The sequence below is a fragment of the Schistocerca nitens genome, chromosome 5, assembly GCF_023898315.1.
Source record: "Schistocerca nitens isolate TAMUIC-IGC-003100 chromosome 5, iqSchNite1.1, whole genome shotgun sequence".
NCBI classification, from domain to species: domain Eukaryota; kingdom Metazoa; phylum Arthropoda; class Insecta; order Orthoptera; family Acrididae; genus Schistocerca; species Schistocerca nitens.
Window position 1 is genome coordinate 793,854,248 of NC_064618.1, and position 23,320 is coordinate 793,877,567.

Here is a 23,320-nt window from a genome sequence, read left to right on the forward strand (position 1 = left end):
GAATGAGATACTATTAGCATCGAAGGCGAAAAAAAAAACTGCACCCCATAGTGAAGTACGGGATACAAATTGCATATGTGTCGTCTTATTGCCTCTTCGCGTAGTTCATCTGGGGTGCAGGTTGCAAATGTAATGTACGTCCATTTCCACGTTTTCGTTAGCACTGTACATATATAGAGGATACAAATATGGGATACAAATATTATGTACGTATCTCGTTCTGACATCGGTAGTACTAATATTTACATAAGAACAGACTGTTAGTGATAGCGGAGACGAAATAAACAACACATGTAAAATTTGTATCCCGTGCTTCATTTAGGGTTTAGTGAAGCAGGGGATACATAGTTCCAACTGCACAACAGGACACTAATGCTAGTGAAAGGAAGAAATAGACGTACGCCAAACTTGTATCCCGTACTGTACTTAAGCAATACAGTTCGAATGAGGTTCGAGATACAACTCATACATGTGTGACTTGATATATTCTATGCTACCAATATTTTCCATCCATTTTTTCCCATTCATTTTCCAGAGAAATAATACGATATTGTTGTTGTTGTGGTCTTCAGTCCTGAGACTGGTTTGATGCAGCTCTCCATGCTACTCTATCCTGTGCGATACAGACACGCGATATCCTCAACGTGAAATTACTACTGGCCTTTATATATGTCAACTATATTTTTCGTCTCTCGTATTCCTTTGTTTCTGAACATTCTTGTCAGCTCTTTCATCTGTGTAATAAATGCCCTCTGGCCAATTCGACGTCATTGGTCAAAGCCGATGCGTTGCATCCCCTGCCACTTTAAAAACGTGTATTGTAAGTACTTAGATATCATGACATTGTGAAATATTGTGAAACAAGAAACACCAGAGTAATACTGTGAACAAAGAACAGTGATTATATGCACATGGCATGTGCATTTACAGAATTTATCGACAGAGTTTGTTTGGAATGAACAATGCTGTTCCACAATAATAATCCGTGAAATATCTAGAAATTAAAAGGCGAGCAAACTTTATTAGTTATGAGACGTGTTAACGGTTTGCTTTGCGTCAATTGTCCTTGTAATTTTCTTATCTGGGTAAATTAACAGCAACACGAACTTGCGCTATTAACTGTAGAACATTCCACGACAATATCTTGTGTAACAACTTTTTTAGCATTTCCTCACCTCCCTGTTGCAAATCTGGCCCTTATGTGTGGTATTTACGATTTCAGAGTTCATTGTGCAAATGCTTTGACGCTGCAGCATTGCTAAAAATAATTTTTCACCATTTTTAATTTAATATAATGGTACATCTACATCCAGGTAAGGTAGAATTTCGATCTCCACTACGAACCAAGTCGCTACATTCCCATCTAAACAACGAAATCAAATATATTTCCAGCAACATGAATAACTTAAAAACGAAATGTAATGTCAACCAAAAATCGTTATTCAGTGAGTTTGAATACTGACAATGAGCAAAGCGCACTCATTGTCAGCTGCACATCGAAAACAGCGTGCATATTTAAAATTATTTTTGGTTTCGTTCAGGATAAATGCCTTATCCGTTAGTAATAGTGTAAGACATATTGTACTACGGTAACAGAGCTATGTAATGTAACTACATTTTAATCGAAATTACTTACAAACAACAAGTTCGCAAGTGTTACGAACATTGCGTCTCTTAATCATAACCACTCGTAAGTTTACAGCACACAGTAAGTAATCGGCCGCTTCTCGTTTGAATGTTTCATGATCGCCACTTACTGTTCTCGGGACGACCGAGGATGTCACAGGATCATAAAACCGGTCTTCTCTTTGTATCAGATGTGTTATAAAGTGGTACATAATGTCAAATAAGTTTGCGCCAAGCGCATCATCTCAGTGGACTCATGTATTCATCGATGCAAAATAACATTTTTTTATTTATTTGTTTTTTGGCTTTGGGCAGCACAAAATAACAATGTACGTGATAAAGCCGAACTATGACAAAGATAGCGTATCTTCAAAAAGTCGCCGAGTGTCGTCGGAGTGCGGTCCTTCTGCGAGCGTAAATATTTGTGTCGGAAGATGCTGCTCGCAGTTAGCAACGAAACGTCGGGAAGAAGAAGTTTCACACATCTTGACTCACCTCGAAAGATGTTGCCCGAAGTTGGCAACGAAACGTCAGGAAGAAGTAGTTTCACAAATCGACCACGGCCTCTCAGCCCGGAAGTTTTAACTAGTGAGGATTTGCTTGATTCAAAATTTTACATTATTCGTCCCGTGACGTATGAGACATAGCCACTGGGTTCGTACATGCCTTGAAACCTCTTGTCATTCAACGTCCAGCCAAGCAAAAAGTCTATTTTTCTTAAGCCACCTTTTTAGTAGATCGATAAAATTCAATGTATATTTTAATAGTGAAGGTTTGCTCATCAATTCGAAGAGCACTGCGTGCTTTGTAGTGTTATTCAGTTCCATGGTGCAGCAATAAAGTTAGAATTTTCTTTGCGTAATCAGAAGTATACACTTCTATTATCTCCCCAATTTACAGAGGCTTCGTCGACACAAAAACTGGTGATGTTGTTGAGTTGTGTACAAGTAGGTGCCTTGCTAAGTTCACTTAATCCCTTCCGCAGTTGAGTCTGGAGAGCATTAAATCACCCTTGTTAAATCACGAGCAAACCTTACACCTTTCATTATTAAACTAAGATTACGATTTCAACTTACTGTGTTTCTTTTTCAGCATTGGCATTTCATTGGACGACGTTCGCAAGTTACTTAGAAATTGCATTTTGCCGGTACACGAATTTCAGTCACATTTTCGTCAATAGTTATTGACACTGTTGCCTTGCGATGTTTGCAACAATACGTTCCGGGCTAGCAATATTTAGATTTACATAGGCCGTAGTATTGTCATGACATGGCGAAAAGCAAGCTACGAGAAGTGTGTGAGGCGACTTTCCCGCTTTTGTAGTCCACAAGCAAAACAGTTACCGAGAAAAAAAGAAATCATTCTGTTTCAAGTAAGCGAAATGCTTCCAAAACTTTACCTCGTGAAATGGTGCAGGATTCTTACCTCTTCTAGAATTTTTTAAACGACTTTAATTTCCGCCATCGACTGTAGTATTTATTCTACATCTACATGTATATCAGTACTTTGTAAGCCACCTGACGGTGTATGACGGTACACTGGACTCGCATTCGGAAGGACGACGGTTCAAACCCGCGTCCGGCCACCCTGATTTAGGTTTTCTGTGATTTTTCCCAACTCGCTTCAGGCAAATGCCTGGATGGTTCCTATGAAAGGGCACGGCCGGCTTCCTTCCCACTCCTTCCGGTAATCCGATGAGACCAATGACCTCATTGTTTGGTCCCCTCTTCCGAATCAACCAGTGTGGTAATAATGATTATCAATAAGCTTCTGTATTAACTCTAATGTCTCGAATTTTCTCGTCGAGATCATTTCGCGAAATGTATGTGGGAGGAAATAATATATTGTCAGCATTTCCTCGGTAGGTACTCTCTAGAAATTTCAGTAGCAAAGCTGTCTCTGATGCAGAACGCTTCCTTGTAGCATCTTCTCTGCCTCTTCTATCAGTCCTGCCTCGTAAGGATCCCAGATTGATGAACAATATTCAAGAATCGTTCGAACGAGCGCCTCGTAAGCCACTTCTTTCGCGAATGAGTTACCTTTCCTTAAGATTCTTCCTTTGAATCTCAGTCTGGCATCTGCTTTTCCTACTATTTGTTTTATGTTGTCATTCCACTTGACGTCAGTTTTCAGCAATTTGTCATCAATATTGCAGTTGTACAAGAGTGGGTTTGTTTCCCTGTGTATGTACAATATGTTACAATCATTTACGTTCAAGATCAACTGAGAGAGACTGCACCATTCATCAATCCTCTGTTGGTTAGTCTGCAAACCGATACTGTCTTCTGGCGTTGCTATTTTGTTACAGACAATCGAATCATGTGCGAACAGTCTTAAAGAGCTTTCGACGCTTTCTACTAGATCATTTATGTAACATTAACGTTCCTATCGCCCTTACTTTGGGTACTCCGGTAATTACCATTATTACAATACGCACTATCACAGTTTCGACCTTAAGGCATCTTCAAGATCTCACATATGCTGAAAACACAGCAGTAGTAAACATTAATAAAAGGAATAAGAATGATGTGAGCATCTATCAATCTTTGTCACGTATATCATCGGTTTGTGACGGATGGGATAAAAACTCATGAAACTGAATTTGTGTTTACTACACACGTCAGTAGTGATCAATGCACTGGTAAAATAAAAGCAGATGTTGGATCACAGTTTTGAATGAGCGTTTGGCATCATTGACCGGGAGGCCCCTTGCAGGGCAGGTCCGGCCGCCGTGGTGCAGGTCTTATTACATTCGACGCCACATTGGGCGACCTGCGCACCGGATGGGGATGAAATGATGATGAAGACAGCACAACACCCAGCTCCTGAGCGGAGAAAATCTCCGAACAAGCCGGGAACCGAACCCGGGCCCGTAGGACGACAATCCGTCACGCTGACCACCCAGCTATTCGGGCGGACACAGTTTTGAATATATCGCGAAAGCAGTTTGCCCAAGAGTAGGTAAGATCAGTACCAATATAAAAGACTGTTTACCAGTTTACAACCTGGGGGATAACGCTTAGTTTTTTGGACTCAGGTGATTCACACACAAGTTTGATGTACCTCTTCAAAACGCACGTCTCGTAACGATGCCCCTTGGTGGCAGACGTTTGCAACTCTTTGATGGAAGGGCTGAAATTATTAATTAAGGTAGTTTGAAATAAAAAGCAAACGTTCATGTTAACATTTTATTGCGGTTTACGTGAGCAGTGAGAAAACTATGAATTTCATAAGTATGATTCATCTACGACCCGAGTTACGGTATGTGCAAAGTAACGTTTACATAGATCATAATAAAAAACGGACTGCGGGCAAGTTGTTGACCATGATTACAGAAACAAAGTGGTGAAGTTTAAAAAAAGTTTAGAAGTCTTAAGAAACCTCTGTAGAATACAATTATGGCTGAGTGATGGAGATCTTCTTCTAGTACGACGATAGCACCGAGAATGTCATTTCTCAGGTTTCAGTTTTCGTGTATAGAGCATCAACCAGAACTCCACCGACAAACTTTCAGAGGTGGTAGTGTGGACTAAAACAAGAAAAATATATGTAGTAAAAATGGCTTTTAAAATGCATATCTTAAGACTTGTTGATCGTCACTGCTGTGGAACGCATCTCTTCTACTGAACAAGTGTTCATAGCTCTTAAGGCATACATTTTAGAGGTCATGTTTACTAGACATATTTGTCTTGTTTTGGTTCACACTAACACCACTGAAAGTTTGTCGGTGAAGTTGTGGTTCATCTGCATATTAATTTATATGGTCCATAGCTCTGTTCGACGTTACGAACAGCATTAACGATTTTTTTTTTTCGTTTTGCGGACTTCTGCATTCATATCAGGGCCGGTTCGAAAATATTTTTCACACAAGCGACATATCATTTGTCCTACACCTCTTTCTTTTTTCCTGCCCTCACTCATACGTTAATTGCTGTTCCTTGAGCTCTTGGCAATACCTTTAAAAATAAACATAAATTCATTGAGCATGGAAATCGGTTGTTCTCGCTACTAATAATAAGAGACCCTCTCTACAAATTTTGTACAAGCAGTTGGGGCGTCGACCGGCGCTGATTCTTGTAGATAACAAACTAGTCGAGTGCCTTTACTTGCGCCAAATTTCGAAATAAAAGTAACATTGTTTCGCGTGTCCTTGTACAGCAGCGCTATCGGTGTGAAAAAGAGGAAGTAAGGCTAAGAGTTTTACTAGACTGCCTCTTAATTTAGACACTCGGATAGTGTACAGACAATATCATATGAAATATTATACGTTTTGGTGTAAACGGGGTTTTTACGTGTCTCGATAAGATTTAATCAGGAGTTAGAATTTTAATAGGAAAATTAGTACAGTCCCACCAAAACCGAGTTGCCTGGCAAGCCTGATTGGGATGTCTTGTGAATTTTAGAAGTAGCTGCAACTAAAACAACATTATCCACTTCGACGAATTATCCAGTATACCCATAGACGAATGCGTGAAGAAAATTAGACAGTGGTAGTACACAGTGAATTTGTTGTAGCTGAGTTAAGCCAGGAGACTGGTTTGATGCAGCTCTCCAAGCTAGTCTATCGTGCTCAAGTGCAAATACACAGTTATTAATATGAGATTTTTGCAATTTCTCGAAGCTGCAGAGCACCAAATGTACAAGATATCATGAACAACTCTCTTCATCTCTGTATAATTACTGTTGTTTATGCTCATTTGAACCTGCTTATTGCATTCAAGCCGTGGTTACACTCTATAGTTCTTAACCACGACACTTTCCTACATTAACAAATTAACGACTCCTTCATGCTACAGGACGTGTGCTATCAACTGACCCTTTCTGTCAGCCAAACTATACAATAAAATTTATTTTCTCCCCACTTCGAATCATTAATCCCTCATTCGTTATTTGATCTACCCATCTAATCTTCAGCATTCTCCTGTAGCATCATATCTGAAAAGCTTCTATTCCCTTGTTGTATGAACGATTTATCATCCACGTTTCACCTCGTACAAGGCTACATTACAGACAAACACCTCTTGAAAAGAGTTCCTAACTTTTAAGTTTATATTCGATAGTAATAAACTTCTCTTTTTCAGAAATGTTTTTTACTGGTGTGCGTTTTTACTAGTTGGTTGGTTGGTTGATCCGGGATAGGGGACCAAACAGCGAGGTCATCGGTCCCATCGAATTAGGGAAGGATCGGGTAGGAAGTTAGCTGTGCCCTTTCGAAGAAACCATCCCGGCATTGCCTGAAGCGATTTAGGGAAATCTCGGAAAAAAATCAGAACGGCCGGTCGCGGGTTTGAACCATCTTCCTCCCGCATGCTAACCGCTGCGCCACTTCGCTCGGTGATCATTAGTCATTTTGCTGCCCAGATAACAAAATTCATTTGTTAATATTAGTCTCTCGTTTCCCAACATAATTCCCTGGGCGTCGCCTCTTTTAATTAGATTACAATCCATTATACCCGTGTTACTTTTGTTGATGTTCATCCTTCAACTTCTTTTCAAGACTCTGCCCATTCCATTCAACTGATTTTGTAAGTCCTTTGCCGTCTCTGAGAGAATTACAATGTTATCAGCAAACGTCAAAGCTTTGAATCTTCTTCCTGAACTTTAATTCCTTTTCCGAATTTATATTTGATTTCCTTTACCGACTGCTTTATGTACAGATTGAATAACATCGAGGATAGGCTAGAAGCCTGTCTCACTCACTTCTGAATTACTATTTCCCCTGCATTTTCCTCGAGTCTCACAACTGCGATCTGATCTGTGTAGGTAACTTTTCACTCCCTGCATTTTATCCTTGCTATCTTCAGAATCTGAAAGAATGTATTCCAGTCAACTTAGTCGAAAGCTTTCTCTAAAATCATAAAAAAAGCTTAATATAATCAGCTTTGCCTTTTTATAGTCTTATCTTGTAAGATAAGTCGTAGAGTCAGCGTTACCTCACGTGTTCCTAAATTTCTCCGAAATCTAATCTTCCTCCAGTTCGGCTTCTACTAGTTTTTCCAAACTTCTATATATAGTTCGTGACAGTGTTTTGAAACCATGACTTATTAAACTGATAGTTTGGTCATTTTCACACCTGTCAGCATCTGCCTTCTTTGGAATTGGAATTAGCCGTATTATATTCTTCTTGAAACCTAAGGGTATTATGCCTGTCTTATATATTTTACAAGCCAGATGAAATAGTTTTGTCATTAGATGGTCCTGCAACGGATCTTAATAATTCTTATACAGGGTGTTACAAAAAGGTACGGCCAAACTTACAGGAAACATTCCTCACGCACAAAGAAAGAAAATATGTTATGTGGACATGTGTCCGGAAACGCTTACTTTCCGTGTTAGAGCTCATTTTATTACTTCTCTTCAAATCACATTAATCATGGAATGGAAACAGCAACAGAACGTACTAGCGTGACTTCAAACACTTTGTTACAGGAAGTGTTCGAAATGTCCTCCGTTAGCGAGGATACATGCATCCACCCTCCGTCGCATGGAATCCCTGATGCACTGATGCAGCCCTGGAGAACGGCGTATTGTATCAGAGCCGTCCACAATACGAGCACGAAGAGTCTCTACATTTGGTACCGGGGTTGCGTAGACAAGAGCTTTCAAATGCCCCCATAAATGAAAGTCAAGAGGGTTGAGGTCAGGAGAGCGTGGAGGCCATGAAATTGGTCCGCCTCTACCAATCCATAGGTCACCGAATCTGTTGTTGAGAAGCGTACGAACACTTCGACTGAAATGTGCAGGAGCTCTATCGTGTATGAACCACATGTTGTGTCGTACTTGTAAAGGCACATGTTCTAGCAGCACAGGTAGAGTATCCCGTATGAAATCATGATAACGTGCTCCATTGAGCGTAGGTGGAAGAAACTAAAATGAGCTCTAACATGGAAATTAAGCGTTTCCGGACACATGTCCACATAACATCTTTTCTTTATTTGTGTGTGAGGAATGTTTCCTGAAAGTTTGGCCGTACCTTTTTGTAACACCCTGTGTAAATGTCGTATGCGTCAGGTTTCGACTGAGATCTTTGGTTGTCCTGTTAAATTCTTCTTGTGGTATCGTATCTATCATCTCATCTTCGTCTACTGCTTCGTCTTTCTTTTTTTATAATGCATTTACAGAGGAGAAATGCGTGCGGCACGTATCGAAATTAACGACAGTGCCTTTCGTAGACACACTCATTACAATAACGCATTTCTTAACTCGCATTAGAAGATCAAACGCATAGTAACTATAACCTGCAGGAGATGAGCTGGGAATGTGAAAATTAGTGACAGCCTAGAAATATATCCTCCTCTGCATGGAAGATGACAATATACAAGCGTCAAAGCTCCACAAAGCTCCAGAGAAAAGCAATGTATGACTAGATTTATAGGTGTACAGCTGCTGGATCCACCATGGCATGTAGCCCACTTTGCTACTCTGACAAACTAGCGATATCTAAGGAGTGAACGTTCAGATATTCAAAGCGGATTTTTGCGTTCTAGCCCACCTGACTTTGGTACGGTGCAACGGTTCAGAATTGCTCACTAATTTCTCTTGCATCTAAGGCAGCCACTGTAATTAACCATTGCAGCTACAGGTAAAGAAGTACGCAAAAACGGGGCAGGAACGTGTAATACGAAGGTTTCGATCACGGTATAGTGGAATGGCGTTACGATCTCAGATTGATGTTGAATACAAGCGCTGTAGCCTATGCTGCTCTAGAGATATTGCTACTCTAAGCCTGCACAGTGTTAGTTTTCACTTTCCGATGTATTTCTGTAAACTGCAGAGTGAATACGAACATATCTCAAGTGAATATATATGAAATATAATGGAAAACTCTTACTGGTGAATTAGCTATGTGTAATTATGACGGTAATGGTATTGTTATTTGTATACTGTAGCCTGAATCGTGTTTTGATGGTTTTAGATATTCAGGTATTACGCAATAGTAAATGAATATATGTTGGTGGGAAATAGAAAACAAGCACGAATTAACTTCCAGTAGTCTGATTGTGACAAATCACACAAGAATATTGAAAATAAGTTATCACCAGTAGATAATTTTTTAAATTTTGATATTATTTACTAATAACCCTTTAGGACTATGAAAAGTATTTACAGGTGGGAATTTGCCTTCGTTATTTTGCCATGTTTCTTTCATTCTCTTCCTGTGGGCTTCCATTCTCTCTTCAGACCATGGTTTACTTCTTGGTAAACTTGCCATTTGTGAATTTTGGACTGAAGATTTCGCGGTTTTGGACATCTTCTGGAGTAATTCCCACCGATTTCAGATCAGCTTTGATATCGCTAATTCCGTCGTGTCCGTTTTCGCTTTGCTCCTGTTGTTAATGAAATCGAATATTTGTTTTGTAAGTCTGCCTGGATCCATTCTTTTAATGTGGTAGGTTGTTATTGTCAAACCTATACCACATTGGTGCACTTATTAAACATATAAAACAGTTGAAACAAGCCGTATAATGAACTCTACAGTCTATTCCAAGTCAAAAAATTCGTATAACAATAGGGTTATTGGGAAAATAAATATGTGTTCGTTGATAAACCTAGCTTAACAGCAAAAATGAATCGGAACGTTCGACTGACAGGAATGTATAGTAGGAAGGCAGAACAATTAAGGTTTAACGGTCCGTCGTCGGGAAGATCACTATTGCCCGAACTATCCTGACCTATACTGAGGGAGTTTGACTGTTATCCTAACCAACACGTTCTCCAGATCCCTCACCCACCGAAAACATCCAGACAGGCATTGCCGAGAGACTAGCGCCCCACCACTCATCACACACTACAGTCGATGAACTCTGATACAAAGTTGAATCAACATGGAATGACGTACAAGCAAAGGGCCCTGTAAACCATCGAATTTGTTTGTCAAATTCACTGTTCGCTGTCCACGTGTTTGTCAAACAAACGAGAATCGCAGCAACCAAGTTTGTTTAATGTCATCTCACTTTCGAGCAGTTGTCACGCTGTGGTTATCATGCCACGAAGCATTTTGACACTAGTGGGCGATGTACGAGGAAGCAATGCAAGACGCTAAATTCGAAATATGCTTCAGTTACTAGATCTCATCGATAACACTAAGGCAAGCATAAGTGTACCGTACGACAAACTCATTCTTAAGCGTTCAAACCTGTACGTTAAATTGTCCACCTACAAATTTTCTCGAGGCGCACATTGCCACATAACTTGACAAACATCTGAAGTTTCTGACAAATTGTTTGATCGCCTAAAGTTGCCTTATCTGTGAATCAGACTCAAAACGACCCTATGCCCAGCCCTGTTACGTTCGTTATTGCTGACATAGTTGGCAGCCCAATGTAGTAAATTTCGCACCCTGCCTGCATCCACCCTCCCGCTCCACCCCTCCCTCTCTCACCACCCACCTCGCTACCCCACATCACCTACAAACTTACTCATACGTACTTCCTACTACTGTATACGCGCTACAAGTAAAAAGTTGTTAATTGCTATCTTTCCAGGTCTTGGAGCTATAATGAGCAATAGTCTACTTCGGCAACCTACTGTCTATCAGAAAGCGTTCTGTGTCTCATAAGGGGACCCTCCATACTGTAAATCACGGATTTTGATGCGCTTCAAATATGTTATAGAGGCACTTACCCTGAGTATCTGGCTATCCGGTTTCTTAGCGACGGGCCTTGGTTTTTGAGAAAATCGATTTTGAAGTTCATTGCGCGATATGTATACCCGTAACATTAGTTGTATTTCGAGCAAGGCAGCGTAGCGCAGCCATAAAGGTTCACGTCCACCATGCTGGAGGTGCTGTGTTCAAATCCTCTTCGTGTACTTTTTTTTTCCAAAAACGACCGAATTCTTCAATTTTATTTCAAAGAATATCAGCACAGTAAATGGTGCGCGAAATTATAAATATTGTAAGACGTCGTGGTCTCCTGACCTTCATTGCTTACATATTCCGCCCCCACAATCATATTATGCACATCAAGACGCTTCATTCGAACCCAAACTCGGTAAGATAAAGTCAGTGTTGTATGAATTCATGTAAACGATATGCAAATAACAAGTAAGCGCACCGTGGTTGAAATACTCGAGGCTGGCGTACACACACACATTCAAGACACGACGGTCGCAGGGGCTTGCTTTTAGTTCGGGAGACGCAAACCGCACACCAGGGGGCCGGTCCCTTCAGAGGACGACTCAGCCTATCTATGTCAGCCGGTGACCGCCCGTAGAGCAGACAGCGTTGGCCTGATTGAAAAGGGGGAACGACCCCGTGTTCGGCTTAAAAGCAAATTTCGCTTCATTGTGTGGGTGCGGCCAGCCTATGCATTCTTTACACATAGCACGCAGTTTCAGAGATTTTCACAGGGAGACAGCAAATGCCAAACGCCAATGCTACAGATTTCCAGATTGGTCGCCTTCAACGAAACGTCATTCTCCCGTTTTAGAAGAGCAATGGTGATTGGCAGACGATATTTCTGACGCCTTGAGCTGAAGGAGTAATGGAAGAGACCGAAAGATACACCCCTTCACGTCTGGCATGGAGAGGAGCCGTTCTGTTGTCGCTCTTGGAGCGAGAACACATAACGAGAGCGTGCGCGCTCGTACGTGTACTCAAAGAGTGAGGAACAAGTCTCTCCTCAGTACTTCACTGGGAGAGCACCTCTGTCAAGAGCGAATCGAAGTGCGACTCTATATTGAGTCCTTGCAATTAAGCGTTGTTCACTGTGTTGGCCGCAACACTTATTGTGCAGTGTGAATGGACAGAGTTATAGTTAAACGCCTGAGAGCGAATTTTTGAGTGGCATCGTGGTGGACTGGTTATCTGACTGGTGTACCACACCAATAGTTAGACTAGGGGCGAATAGGAGTCCTTGACTTCATCCAGGCGTAGGGAGAGTTTGATTGGTGAAGGTCAATCCAGATAGAACCAGAGTTATCTTATTTGTCAGCAGCGAGTGGCGCAGACAGCAGTCATCGCAGCTTACGGTATTGTGTGCTACAGCTCTTGCGAGCCCCATATTTCCTCCACAACAGTGCACTTCACTGCATTTCACACGCGACAGCCTCGACTGTACCTAGCAACATTCTAACAGATAATTATTCAAGTTGAGTAGGCGCAGCTCTCAGCCATTCTGCCAAGTCAATAACAATCTTAAACTTTGTATAGAAATTTCATTAGCGAATCCTATCCTTGAGAGGTAACTTCACATCCCGAAAAGAACCAGGATATAACTTGTTCAATTCATAACTAAACGTGCCATTGTGATTTCTCAGAAGTTTTGCAAAATAAATAATAATTTTCGTTAGTTTCATGTTTTTCTTACACTAACTAGCACTACTCCAGTACCCAAGTATCCAACGAGTTACGTAAAAATTTTTGTGAATTTTTGTGTCATTTCCTTACAGCGGCGACTCCAGAAGATATTTATTGCTGAAAGTTTTTCAGGCATTTCTCTTTAGAACGTTAGGAGTGTCTGTTTGACTTCTGTAGTAGTGTGGGGGTGGAAATTGCATCTTGCAGGAGCCACAGGGTAAAGGGTATATCTCAGATTAATCCGTTGCGCAGAATGACAGAATAGCAAACCCCACACTCACAAGATATATTCAGTTATTAATTTTTCTGTCATAAAATAATGCAAAATCTTATTTTTCATCGTCCACAATGTTTGATGTGCCAGAAGAATATCGTGGGTGATACTTATCATAGATACAACCGAAGCACAAATTTTCGCAGCACCACGCGCGTTTTATGAAAGCACGGTTTCTTCATGAGCGCGATACTGGGAAGCACAATTCTTTTGCATTCAAAAAGATTTCACTTTCAACCGCTAATTTCGATGCGAACCATGTGTATCTAATTATGCTTTCAAAATTAGGTGCGCTGAATTGATGTAGGATCAGCGAATGTAATTATATCGAATCTTCCCTAGAAGCGATCTGTCTACTGTATTTCATCAAGTCGGGAGCATTCTGAACAATTTTCGTGAAGATTTTCACCTGTCGGTAAAAATAAACATTGGAGGGCTGGCAATAAGGAGTGCACATTGGTGGGACCACTTTTAGGGTGGTGGTGCTCGCTTTCCTTTCGTCAGTGAATAGATGATCGTATAAAGTTGAATCGGTTTGCCCTCCCCACGAATCGATAATGTACAAAAAAATTTTCTATCCCACGTACGGAAGAATTACAGAACGCAAAAATTCTTCGTACACCAGTTTCGTGAACTTCCCGGATTTCGTGCAGGACACGACTACATTTCTGTATTTCCCAGTTAATTCGTCTACTCGTTTTTGAACGTTAGGACCAAATTTTCCGGACAGTGCTTGCATACTTAAAAAACATATGGGAACAGGATTCGAACACGGTACCTCCAGCGCGGTAGCCTTGAACCTTTACCGCTACGCTACATTGATTTAATCGGAATATATGTAATGTTACGCGTATACAAACCGCGCATTGAACTTCAAAATCGATTTTCTCAAAAACCAAGGCCCGTCGCCAAAAAACCGGATAGCCAGGTACTCAGGACAAGTGCCTCTACAATATATTTGAAGCCCATCAAAATCCATGATTTACAGTATGGAGGATCCCCTTGTCAGATAAAGTAGTGGTTATTATCTAAGTATCCAGCTCACTAAAATCAACAAGAATAAGCCACTTTCATTTAAAAAGTTGTCTCACAATTAGGCTGTGTTGTGCAAGCAAGTAGTTGAAACTTCCTGGCAGGTTAAAACAGTGTGCCGGACCGGGACTCAAACCCGGGGCATTCGCGTTTCGCGGGTAAGTGCTCTAGCATTTTTTAAAAATTTCTTTCTTTCTTTCTTTCTGACGGTTTCTTCCTCACGGTTCTTTTTCGGGGAGATCGGTTCTTTGCAGTCGTCTCACAACGCCTCTCGAAGTCTCAACGACGCACACTTGGTGTATTATTAGAGAGAGTGGCCAGCCCTCTGACCGATCGCGCTGAGGTACCGCGCCGGCACCACTGAGGCACTCAAGGGTGAGCCACGACCCGTCCTCACAGCTTTACTTCCGCCAATACTTCATCTACTACACTACTGGCCATTAAAATTGCTACACCACGAAGATGTGCTACAGACGCGAAATTTAACCGACAGGAAGAAGATGCTGTGATGCGCAAATGATTAGCTTTTCAGAGCACCTACAACGTGCTGACACGAGGGAAGTTTCCAACAGACTTCTCATATACAAACAACAGTTGACAGGCGTTGCCTGGTGAAACGTTGTTGTGATGCCTCGTGTAAGGAGGAGAAATGCGTACCATCACGTTTCCGACGTAGATAAAGGTCGGATTGTAGCCTATCGCGATTGCAGTTTATCGTATCGTGACATTGCTGCTCGCGTTGGTCGAAATCCAATGACTGTTAGCAGAATATGGAATCGGTGGGTTCAGGAGGGTAATACGGAACGCCGTGCTGGATCCCAACGGCCTCGTAACACTAGCAGTTGAGATGACAGGCATCTTAGCCGCATGGCTGTAACGGATCGTGCAGCCACGTCTCGATCCCTGAGTAAACAGATGGGGACGTTTGAGAGACAACAACCATCTGCACGAACATTTCGACGACGTTTGCAGTAGCATGGACTATCAGGTCGGAGACCATGGCTGCGGTTAACCTTGACGCTGCATCAGAGACAGGAGCGCCTGCGATGGTGTACTCAATGACGAAACTGGGCGCACGAACGGCAAATCGTCATTTTTTGGGATGAATCCAGGTTCTGTTTACGGCATCATGATGGTCGCATCCGTGTTTGGCGACATCGCGGTGAACGCACATTGGAAGCGTGTATTCGTCATCGCCATACTGGCGTATCACCCGGGTGATGGTATGGGTGCCATTGGTTACACGTCTCGGTCACCTCTTGTTCGCATTGACGGCACTTTGAACAGTGGACGTTACATTTCAGATTTGTTACGACCCGTGGCTCTACCCTTCGTTCCATTCCTGCGAAACCCTACATTTCAGCAGGATAATGCACGACCGCCTGTTGCAGGTCCTGTACCGGCCTTTCTGGATACAGAAAATGTTCGACTGCTGCCCTGGCCAGCACATTCTCCAGATCTCTCACCGACTGAAAACGTCTGGTCAATGGTGGCCGACCCACTGGCCAGTCACAATACGCCAGTCACTACTCTTGATGAACTGTGGTATCGTGTTGAAGCTGCATGGGCAGCTGTACCTGTACACGCCGCCCAAGCTCTGTTTGACTCAATGCCCAGGCGTACCAAGGCCGTTATTACGGCCAGAGGAGTTTGTTCTGGGTACTGATTTCTCAGGACCTATGCACCCAAGTTGTGTGAAAATGTAATCACATGTTAGTTCTAGTATAATATATTTGTCCAATGAAAACCCGTTTATCATGTGCAGTTATTCTTGGTGTAGCAATTTTAATGGTCAGTAGTGTGCTTTCCAGTCCTCTGGCGTTTGGAAGGTAGGAGATCAGATAGTGGTGAAACTAAAGCTGTGAGGACTGGACACGACTCGCGCTTGAGTAGAGCATTTGCGAAAGATAGAGCTTCCGAATTCCAGAACTGCTCCAGCAAGCAGTTTTAATCTGCCAGGAAGTGTCGCATCAGAGCACCCACCGCTGCAGAGTGAAAAATTCATTCCGGAAGCAAGTAGTTCGTTTGATGCTAAGCGTTGCACGAAAAGGAGATATCTTTTTAATGGGATGCGCCCGCCGCAGCTAAAGTTGTTCTCTCCTCGGCGCCCTGATGGCGCATCCCAAGTAGGCGGGCGGCACTGGGGCACTACCTGTTGCTTTCTTCCAGATGACGGTGGGTTGCGGCACCCCCTGGGCCTGGCAGTGCAGCGTTACGTGGCGGTTGCGCTCCACGCTGGCGTCCGAGGGCTCCACAGTCCAGCGAGGTGGCACTGGACACACAACACACACGTCAGCGTCGACGAAACTTGCGCCGGTGGCGTTATATCAGCTACTAACGTAACACCAAAGATGTTTAACTCAGTCATTATGACACTTTGAACAGTCTTGCAAAAGTTTTAGTAACTCGATAAAAAGAACAGTGAATTTCTTGCAAGTTATTCGTCTCTGAACAGAAAAGTCGAAATATAAGCACATTTGTTAAAGTGAAACTACTGTGGGTGTCAGGACTACTTTACGTGGTGATAAAAATGCTGCAAAAGCTTATTTACACGGTGAGGGTTGCTAAAAAGGAACAAATGTGAGCAAAACATTTGTAGTGAAATTGGCTATCGGGAATAATTGGGTGAATAATAAGAAAATATATGTAGAAATGTTGAAGAAATAAAGAGATATAGTTGCATGCGATAAAAAATAGTTAGAAAAAAAGTCACTAGCTACTGAGAAAGAAACAACTCAAAAGGTGCATCAACTGTTACCTTTGTGAAACAAACCTGGGATTCCAGTCACCGGTGCATTCCCATGTGCCAAAGCAACCGAAATGTAAAGACGTGGCGGTTTCTGACTAGTAAAACACAATAAAAGAAAGAAACGTACTTGGGAAGCAGGAGACAAACGCAAATAGAGAAAGAAGTAGTAGTAGTAGTAGTAGAGGCAGAAAACGGCAGAAGACAAAAAAAGCGGTTACCTTTGACCTGTAGCTTGGCCGTGTACCTAACCTCGGCTGCCGGGTTGGAGGCTACGCACGTGTAATCGCCAGAGTGTGTGGAAGAGAGGCTAGAAATGCTGAGGAGGCTAGAATAAAGATCAAGGGCTGACACGTTCACTCCCAGCTGAGAGGAGAGCGTGCCGCCATCTTTGAGCCACGTGATGGAGAGCGGGGAGTCCCCCCGGCTCACGCCACACACTGTGCGGGTACGCATGCCCTCGGAAAGCCCGTCTTGGAAGGAAAAAGGCTCAATTATAGGAGGAACTGGAAGAATTAAAGAGAGAAGAATAAAAACATGAGAGCAGAAAAAGAAGAAATAGAAAAAAATTCTTTTTAGAAAATTAAAAAAAGTTTCCTTCGGAGAAAAAAAGAGTAGTAGTGATAATAATAATAATAATAAAGTCGGCTGCGGCGACATGAGAGATGGTTGTTTACCATTGACCATGAGCTGCTGCGTGCGAGATACCTCGGCCGCCTGGTTGCGCGCCACACAAGAATAGTTGCCGTTGTGATCTGGAGACAAACTTTCGATCAAGAGAATACTATTGAACTGATCGACGCGGGTCACGGAGACCCGCGGCATGGAGTCCGCCGAGCGGCCGTCCTTGAACCAGCTGATGGTCAACGGGAGGTCTCCGCGCGTCACAGAGCACGTCAAGCTGGCCCGCTCGCCCACGTGCTGCGTTCTGTCAGAGGTAAATGGGCTAAGTTTGGGAGGAACTGCAATTCACAAGAAAAACAACACCTCTCAACGTCTGTCCCGTACGTGTGGAGTCAGGTGGCAGTGTCCGCCAAGGCGTAGCACCATCTGCGCACTTTCCTTCGCGCTTCACGTCCGTAGTTGCCAGTTTGGAACACTTTCGGTTTGTAATGTTTATTTTTCCAGGATCCGTGATCTTTTGTGATCTAACAGACCTATATTGTACCATCAAACAATGGCGACTGTCTCCTTAGTTTAGTGCCTACAAGGGAACCTCCCCATCGCACCCCTCTCAGATTCAGTTATAAGTTGGCACAGTGGATAGGCCTTGAAAAACTGAACACAGATCAGTCGAGAAAACAGGAAGAAGTTGTGTGGAACTATGAAAAAAATAAGCAAAATATCCAAACTGAGTAGTCCATGTTGAACATAGCAACATCAAGGATAGTGTGAGCCCAGGGGCGCCATGGTCCCGTGGTTAGCGTGAGCAACTGCGGAACGAGAGGTCCTTGGTTCAGGTCTTCCCACGAGTGAAAAGTTTACTTTCTTTATTTTCGCAAAGTTATGATCTGTCCGTTCGTTCATTGACATCTCTGTTCACTCTAATAAGTTTAGTGTCTGTGTTTTGCCACCGCACCGCAAAACCGTGCGATTAGTAGACGAAAGGACGTGCCTCTCCAATGGGAACCGAAAACATTTGACGGACGGACGGACAGATAATAATTGTCTGAAAATAAAAAATTAAACTTTCCACTCGAGGGAAGACTTGAACCAAGACCGCAGCTGCTCATGCTAACCACGGGACCACGGCGCTCCTGGGTTCACACTATCCTTGATGTTTCCTATGTTCAACAGGACTACTCAGTTTGTATATTTTCCTTATTTTTTTCATAGTTCTACAAAACTTCTTCCTGTTTTCTCGATTGATCTGTGTTCAGTATTTCAAGGCCTATCCACTGTGCCAACTTATAACTAAATCTGAGGGGGTCCGATGGGGAGGTTCCCTTGTTAGCACCAATGGCTACTGAGGCTTAGGTAGTGGACTTCTCTTTGGTAGGAAGGTCTGGAACCGGACCGTACACTAAATGCGAAGCGCTGATCTTAAATGCACAGCTCAACGGAAACATTTTTTGATTACTTTTTATTAGGTAATGGTTTAATCCCATGGTTTTTGGGCGCTGTATCCATATTAGACCTTAGTTTTCTTCTACCATGTACAATTTTGTCACAATGTGACCTTTTTATGAACTACAAAATTAGCAAAATACATGTAACCAGTATGAGAAATAATTTAATTTTTCGTTACGAACAGAGGTTTACTTGAAGTATAAACATGAATATGCTTCGCTAATACAAGTAAATTTTGTGACCTTAGCTTTACGTTTCCTTTCCCTTTTTTCCTTAAAGCACCTAATATAACTTTCTTTCCGATGTACGTTGTGTGAAGCAACTAAAAGCAATCTCACATTATACTAGGATTTCAGCGGCCCTGATCCTGTTTCACGGAAAATAAATCAAGGTAGCTGTTAAAAAATTGAATCTTGAGGCTCATCAAACTCCATGTTCGTCTGCAAAAGCAAACCATTGCGGGTCCATTTTGTTGGCTGAAAACTTAGTAACAATCTCCTTGAATGATGCCAAATCCACTCTCCCAGTTTTTTCATACTCAAAAGATGGAATCTCACGTCAGTTTTCCAATGTCAAGTCCAACAAACAGGAATTCTTTAAATTTCGTTTCTGGTAGATGAGGAAACGTCTCGAGGAGACATCTGAAGCTTTCTTCATTTTTGTGGAAAGGTATCACAAACTATTTCGTATGGCTTAGTTTAACATGTTGAGACAATAACAGACATTTTCCGAATCCATGAGGTTCTTACGCAAAAGAAAAAAAAGAATCATGGAGCTTACTGTAGTAGCTACTACTACATCACATACTCACCAGAGCAAAACATACTGCGAAATTTCAACACCATTTGGTTATTCACTCAAACAATATACGAAATATATGTATTACATGATCAAAATCTCTAAAAATGTAATTATAAAAAAAGAAATTGAATGTTAATTGTAAAGTACTGGAGGCTGATACGCCTTTTTTGTTATCATGTTAGGATTCAACACACTAAAGTCAACAAGAATAAACCACTTTTATTAAAAAAAAAGTTGTTTCCAAGTAGCCTGCGCCAGAACTAGTGATGGAGCAGTTACTGAGCCATAGTGGGCACCATTACAGGTGCACAACACGATGAATGCCTCAATTCTCTTGTTCGTAGCAAAGCAAAAGGGAGGTGGAGGTTATTGTCTCCTCCGCCTTAATCCTCAACTGCAGTACACTGTACTCCGTACTTTCTTCACTCCTCCGTAGTCTGAAGTCGCCAAAGAGAAAGTGCGCAGATGAAAATATGCATACGGAAATTCAATAATGTCAACACTAAACTCTTACACCACATATATTTTAGAGAAATTGTAATAATACACAGCTATTCCTTGACGGACAATGCTTTTTGCACAAACAGTACAAATAAATTTACATTTATCCTTACTATGAAGAGTGCCTCGTGTTTCAAGTCAGCTGAAACAGATTGAAATTGGTTATTTATTATTACACTGACATAACAGAATATAAGGTTCATTTATTGACGACGAAAAGAGACATGAAAAAAATGTAGATTATCATTATATAAATTATTTCTCCTTAAAAACTGTAATTTCGGGGTCAAACAGTAAATATTGGTTACTAACACTTAGTTTGAAAACTTGGATATATTTTTACTAATGACTCCAGTAGTGGGAAGAAACAGACACAGTCACTGGACTTAGATATAGCACTTAATTATTTTTTCTTTCTTTGATAGGACTTCCAAATCACTATTCAGTTTTTCTGCACGAAGTCTTTACTTCTACAAGAGTAAAACATTTATCCGTGTATTTATGATATAAATAACAATATTCCAGGCGAATATCAAGTAATGTGACAAACTTGAGCACGTGATTCCTGACAGAAAAACGAACAAAAAGATTTATAACAACACGTGTCAGCAAATGGATGCTGAGTCTACAATAAAGCAGTTCGTAACGGGTGCATTACATTGCATATTACATGGTATTAATTTTTCCATCTTACAAAAGATGTTGAAAGTGCTTGCTACTGAATGCAAAGCGACAATTGACAGGTCGTATCATGGACTGCATCACTCTTTTGAAAATTCCAGCCTGTAGCCAAATAGCGTCACAGGCTGCACAGACACAATGTTCGAGGGTCTGCAATAAGTGGTACAGCTTACACAAGACATTTCAGGTACGCGCACGGATAAAATCAAGGGGGTTTAGGACCGATGACTGAGGCGATCAGGAACAACAGCCTTCTCGTTTTATCCATCTCCTGGGGAAGATGCTAAGGCATTGAAGAATAACGATACGGAAGTAGACTAATACTCCACCATGCACCAGCCACTTTACCTACAGAATTGCTAACGGCACAGTCGCCAGTAAAACAGGCAGAGACTTATGCAGAAGCTCCACAAACGGCTGTCCATTAAGGCACTGTGGCAAAAAAATTGATCCAAGGTCGCCAATAATCCCTGCTCAAACATTGATACTTAACCGTCACTGATACGACGATTCGACCATTCCCCGAGGAGTTTCCACAGCCCGCAGATGACAACGGCGTAGGTTTGTGATGTCATCTCTAGCAAAGTTCGCTTCATCGGTGAAGAGTACCAACGGCAGAAAGCCCATAATGGTGATGTTCTGTTGCAACAACCAGGATCGAAACAAACAGCGTGGAGAAAAATCTGCTATCGATAATCCCTGAAGTGGTTGTCATTGATAGCAAGAGTGTATGTTTTCACGCAGGATACACAACACGATCCTTTGGCTAACTCCATGCTGGCGTGCGACATGCGAGGAGCTTGTTGTGTTGGCCCCAGTATCGTGTAGAACCTGTCGTTCCAGAGCTGCTGTATGAACTTGCCGCGACCATGTAAGTTGTTCATCTCGCTGAATGCACCCATGCTCACACAAATTTCAAAAAATGGCTGCAAAGGTTTTGTGAATCAGATGGTGAAGTCTATTACGGTAAGCAGGTCACTAAATCCGTGCGGCCTCTCGACAGTTTCCACGTGCTTTATTGTAAACGAAAAGCATCTCGGCTTGCTTCAGGAATCACTAATGAACCATTTTGCTTCGACTTAACTGAAAGCACACAACCGGTAACACAGATAATAATGTTGTTCATCAGTGCCATTTAAGATGGCAAATATGCATTAATTAAATATTATGTTAAGTCCACATAATAACTAGTACTATCTGCTTTATTACAGAGTCATCGTCCGTTTCCAGACATACGAAGGGCTTATTTCAATGGTGGTACAAGTCCATTTTTGTTCACTCGGAGATGCAGAGTCCTAAAGTTAAATGAGCGCTGAAAAATCTGCAATTTAGGTACCAGAAATATTCAAGTATATATACTTGTACCAGAAATATTCAAGTACATATATTTGAATATTTCTGGTATGTGTACTGCAGATTTTTCAGCGCTCATTGAACTTTAGGACTCTGTATCTCAGAATGAACAAAAATGGACTTGTACCACTATTGAAATAAGCCCTTCATGTGTTGACGTAAACTTTCTTTTTTCTTTCCCTGTCAGAAACCATCTCCCGAAGTCTGTCCTCATATTTAATTTTGACCCTGTATGAGCTCGAGCATAAAGTTGAAAATGTTTCTAAATGAACTACTCAAAAAAGTTTTGCGCAGCCTTCATATCCCCAAACATGTGTGGGCTTAGATTCAAAGGGAGCAACGTGTACCTTGGAACTGGGTTGGAGCCCACGTTTCGTTCCGTCAAACTGCATTTTTATAAAACCTCTAATGGTAAATAAAATTATAAAAGTGAAGTATAAATAAGAATTAATTTTATTGGTTGATTTATTTGAATTTAACGGTATAAAAGACCGAATAGTCACCAAAGTATTGAGAGGACGCATGACCGTTACTATGTCATGTCTTGCTGGAGAGGTACAAGAATAAGTCACTGATCATACAAACTTGGAAGCACCGGTGCGAACTTTGCTTTCCGTGATGGGTGTGGCTCCAGTTGCAATGCGGAATTTCGATGTTGAAGCTTAAAGAACATTGGCGCATCGACGTTTCCGCAAAACTGTGGATCCATTGGCTACAAGAATCGGATCGTTCATTTTGCTTAATAAGGCTAGATTTTAGTATTTTTTGAGCGCGCTATTAGCAGAGGAATTGCAATGTTCTTGACCGAATACCATTAAGTTCCAAGTATATTTTTTGGAGCATAAACAGTTAGCGATTATGACTTGCGACAACGTATCGGAAACGATAAGTAGGAGTAACTTCTGCATTTAGAGGCAGATGGCGTTATGGCGGAGTT

At 41.8% G+C, this 23,320-nt stretch overlaps 1 protein-coding gene across 1 annotated transcript in view; it reads right to left on the minus strand.

Moving 5' to 3' along the window:
- LOC126260723 (Down syndrome cell adhesion molecule-like protein Dscam2) overlaps positions 1-23,320 on the minus strand; it is a 329,702-nt gene that overhangs the window by 238,110 nt on the left and 68,272 nt on the right. The window contains exons 5-7 of the mRNA XM_049958060.1: positions 17,655-17,939; positions 17,199-17,483; positions 16,384-16,503 (exon numbers count right to left, since the gene is read on the minus strand). Of these exons, the coding sequence (XP_049814017.1) occupies positions 16,384-16,503; positions 17,199-17,483; positions 17,655-17,939 (690 nt within the window). The remainder of the gene's footprint in view (positions 1-16,383; positions 16,504-17,198; positions 17,484-17,654; positions 17,940-23,320) is intronic.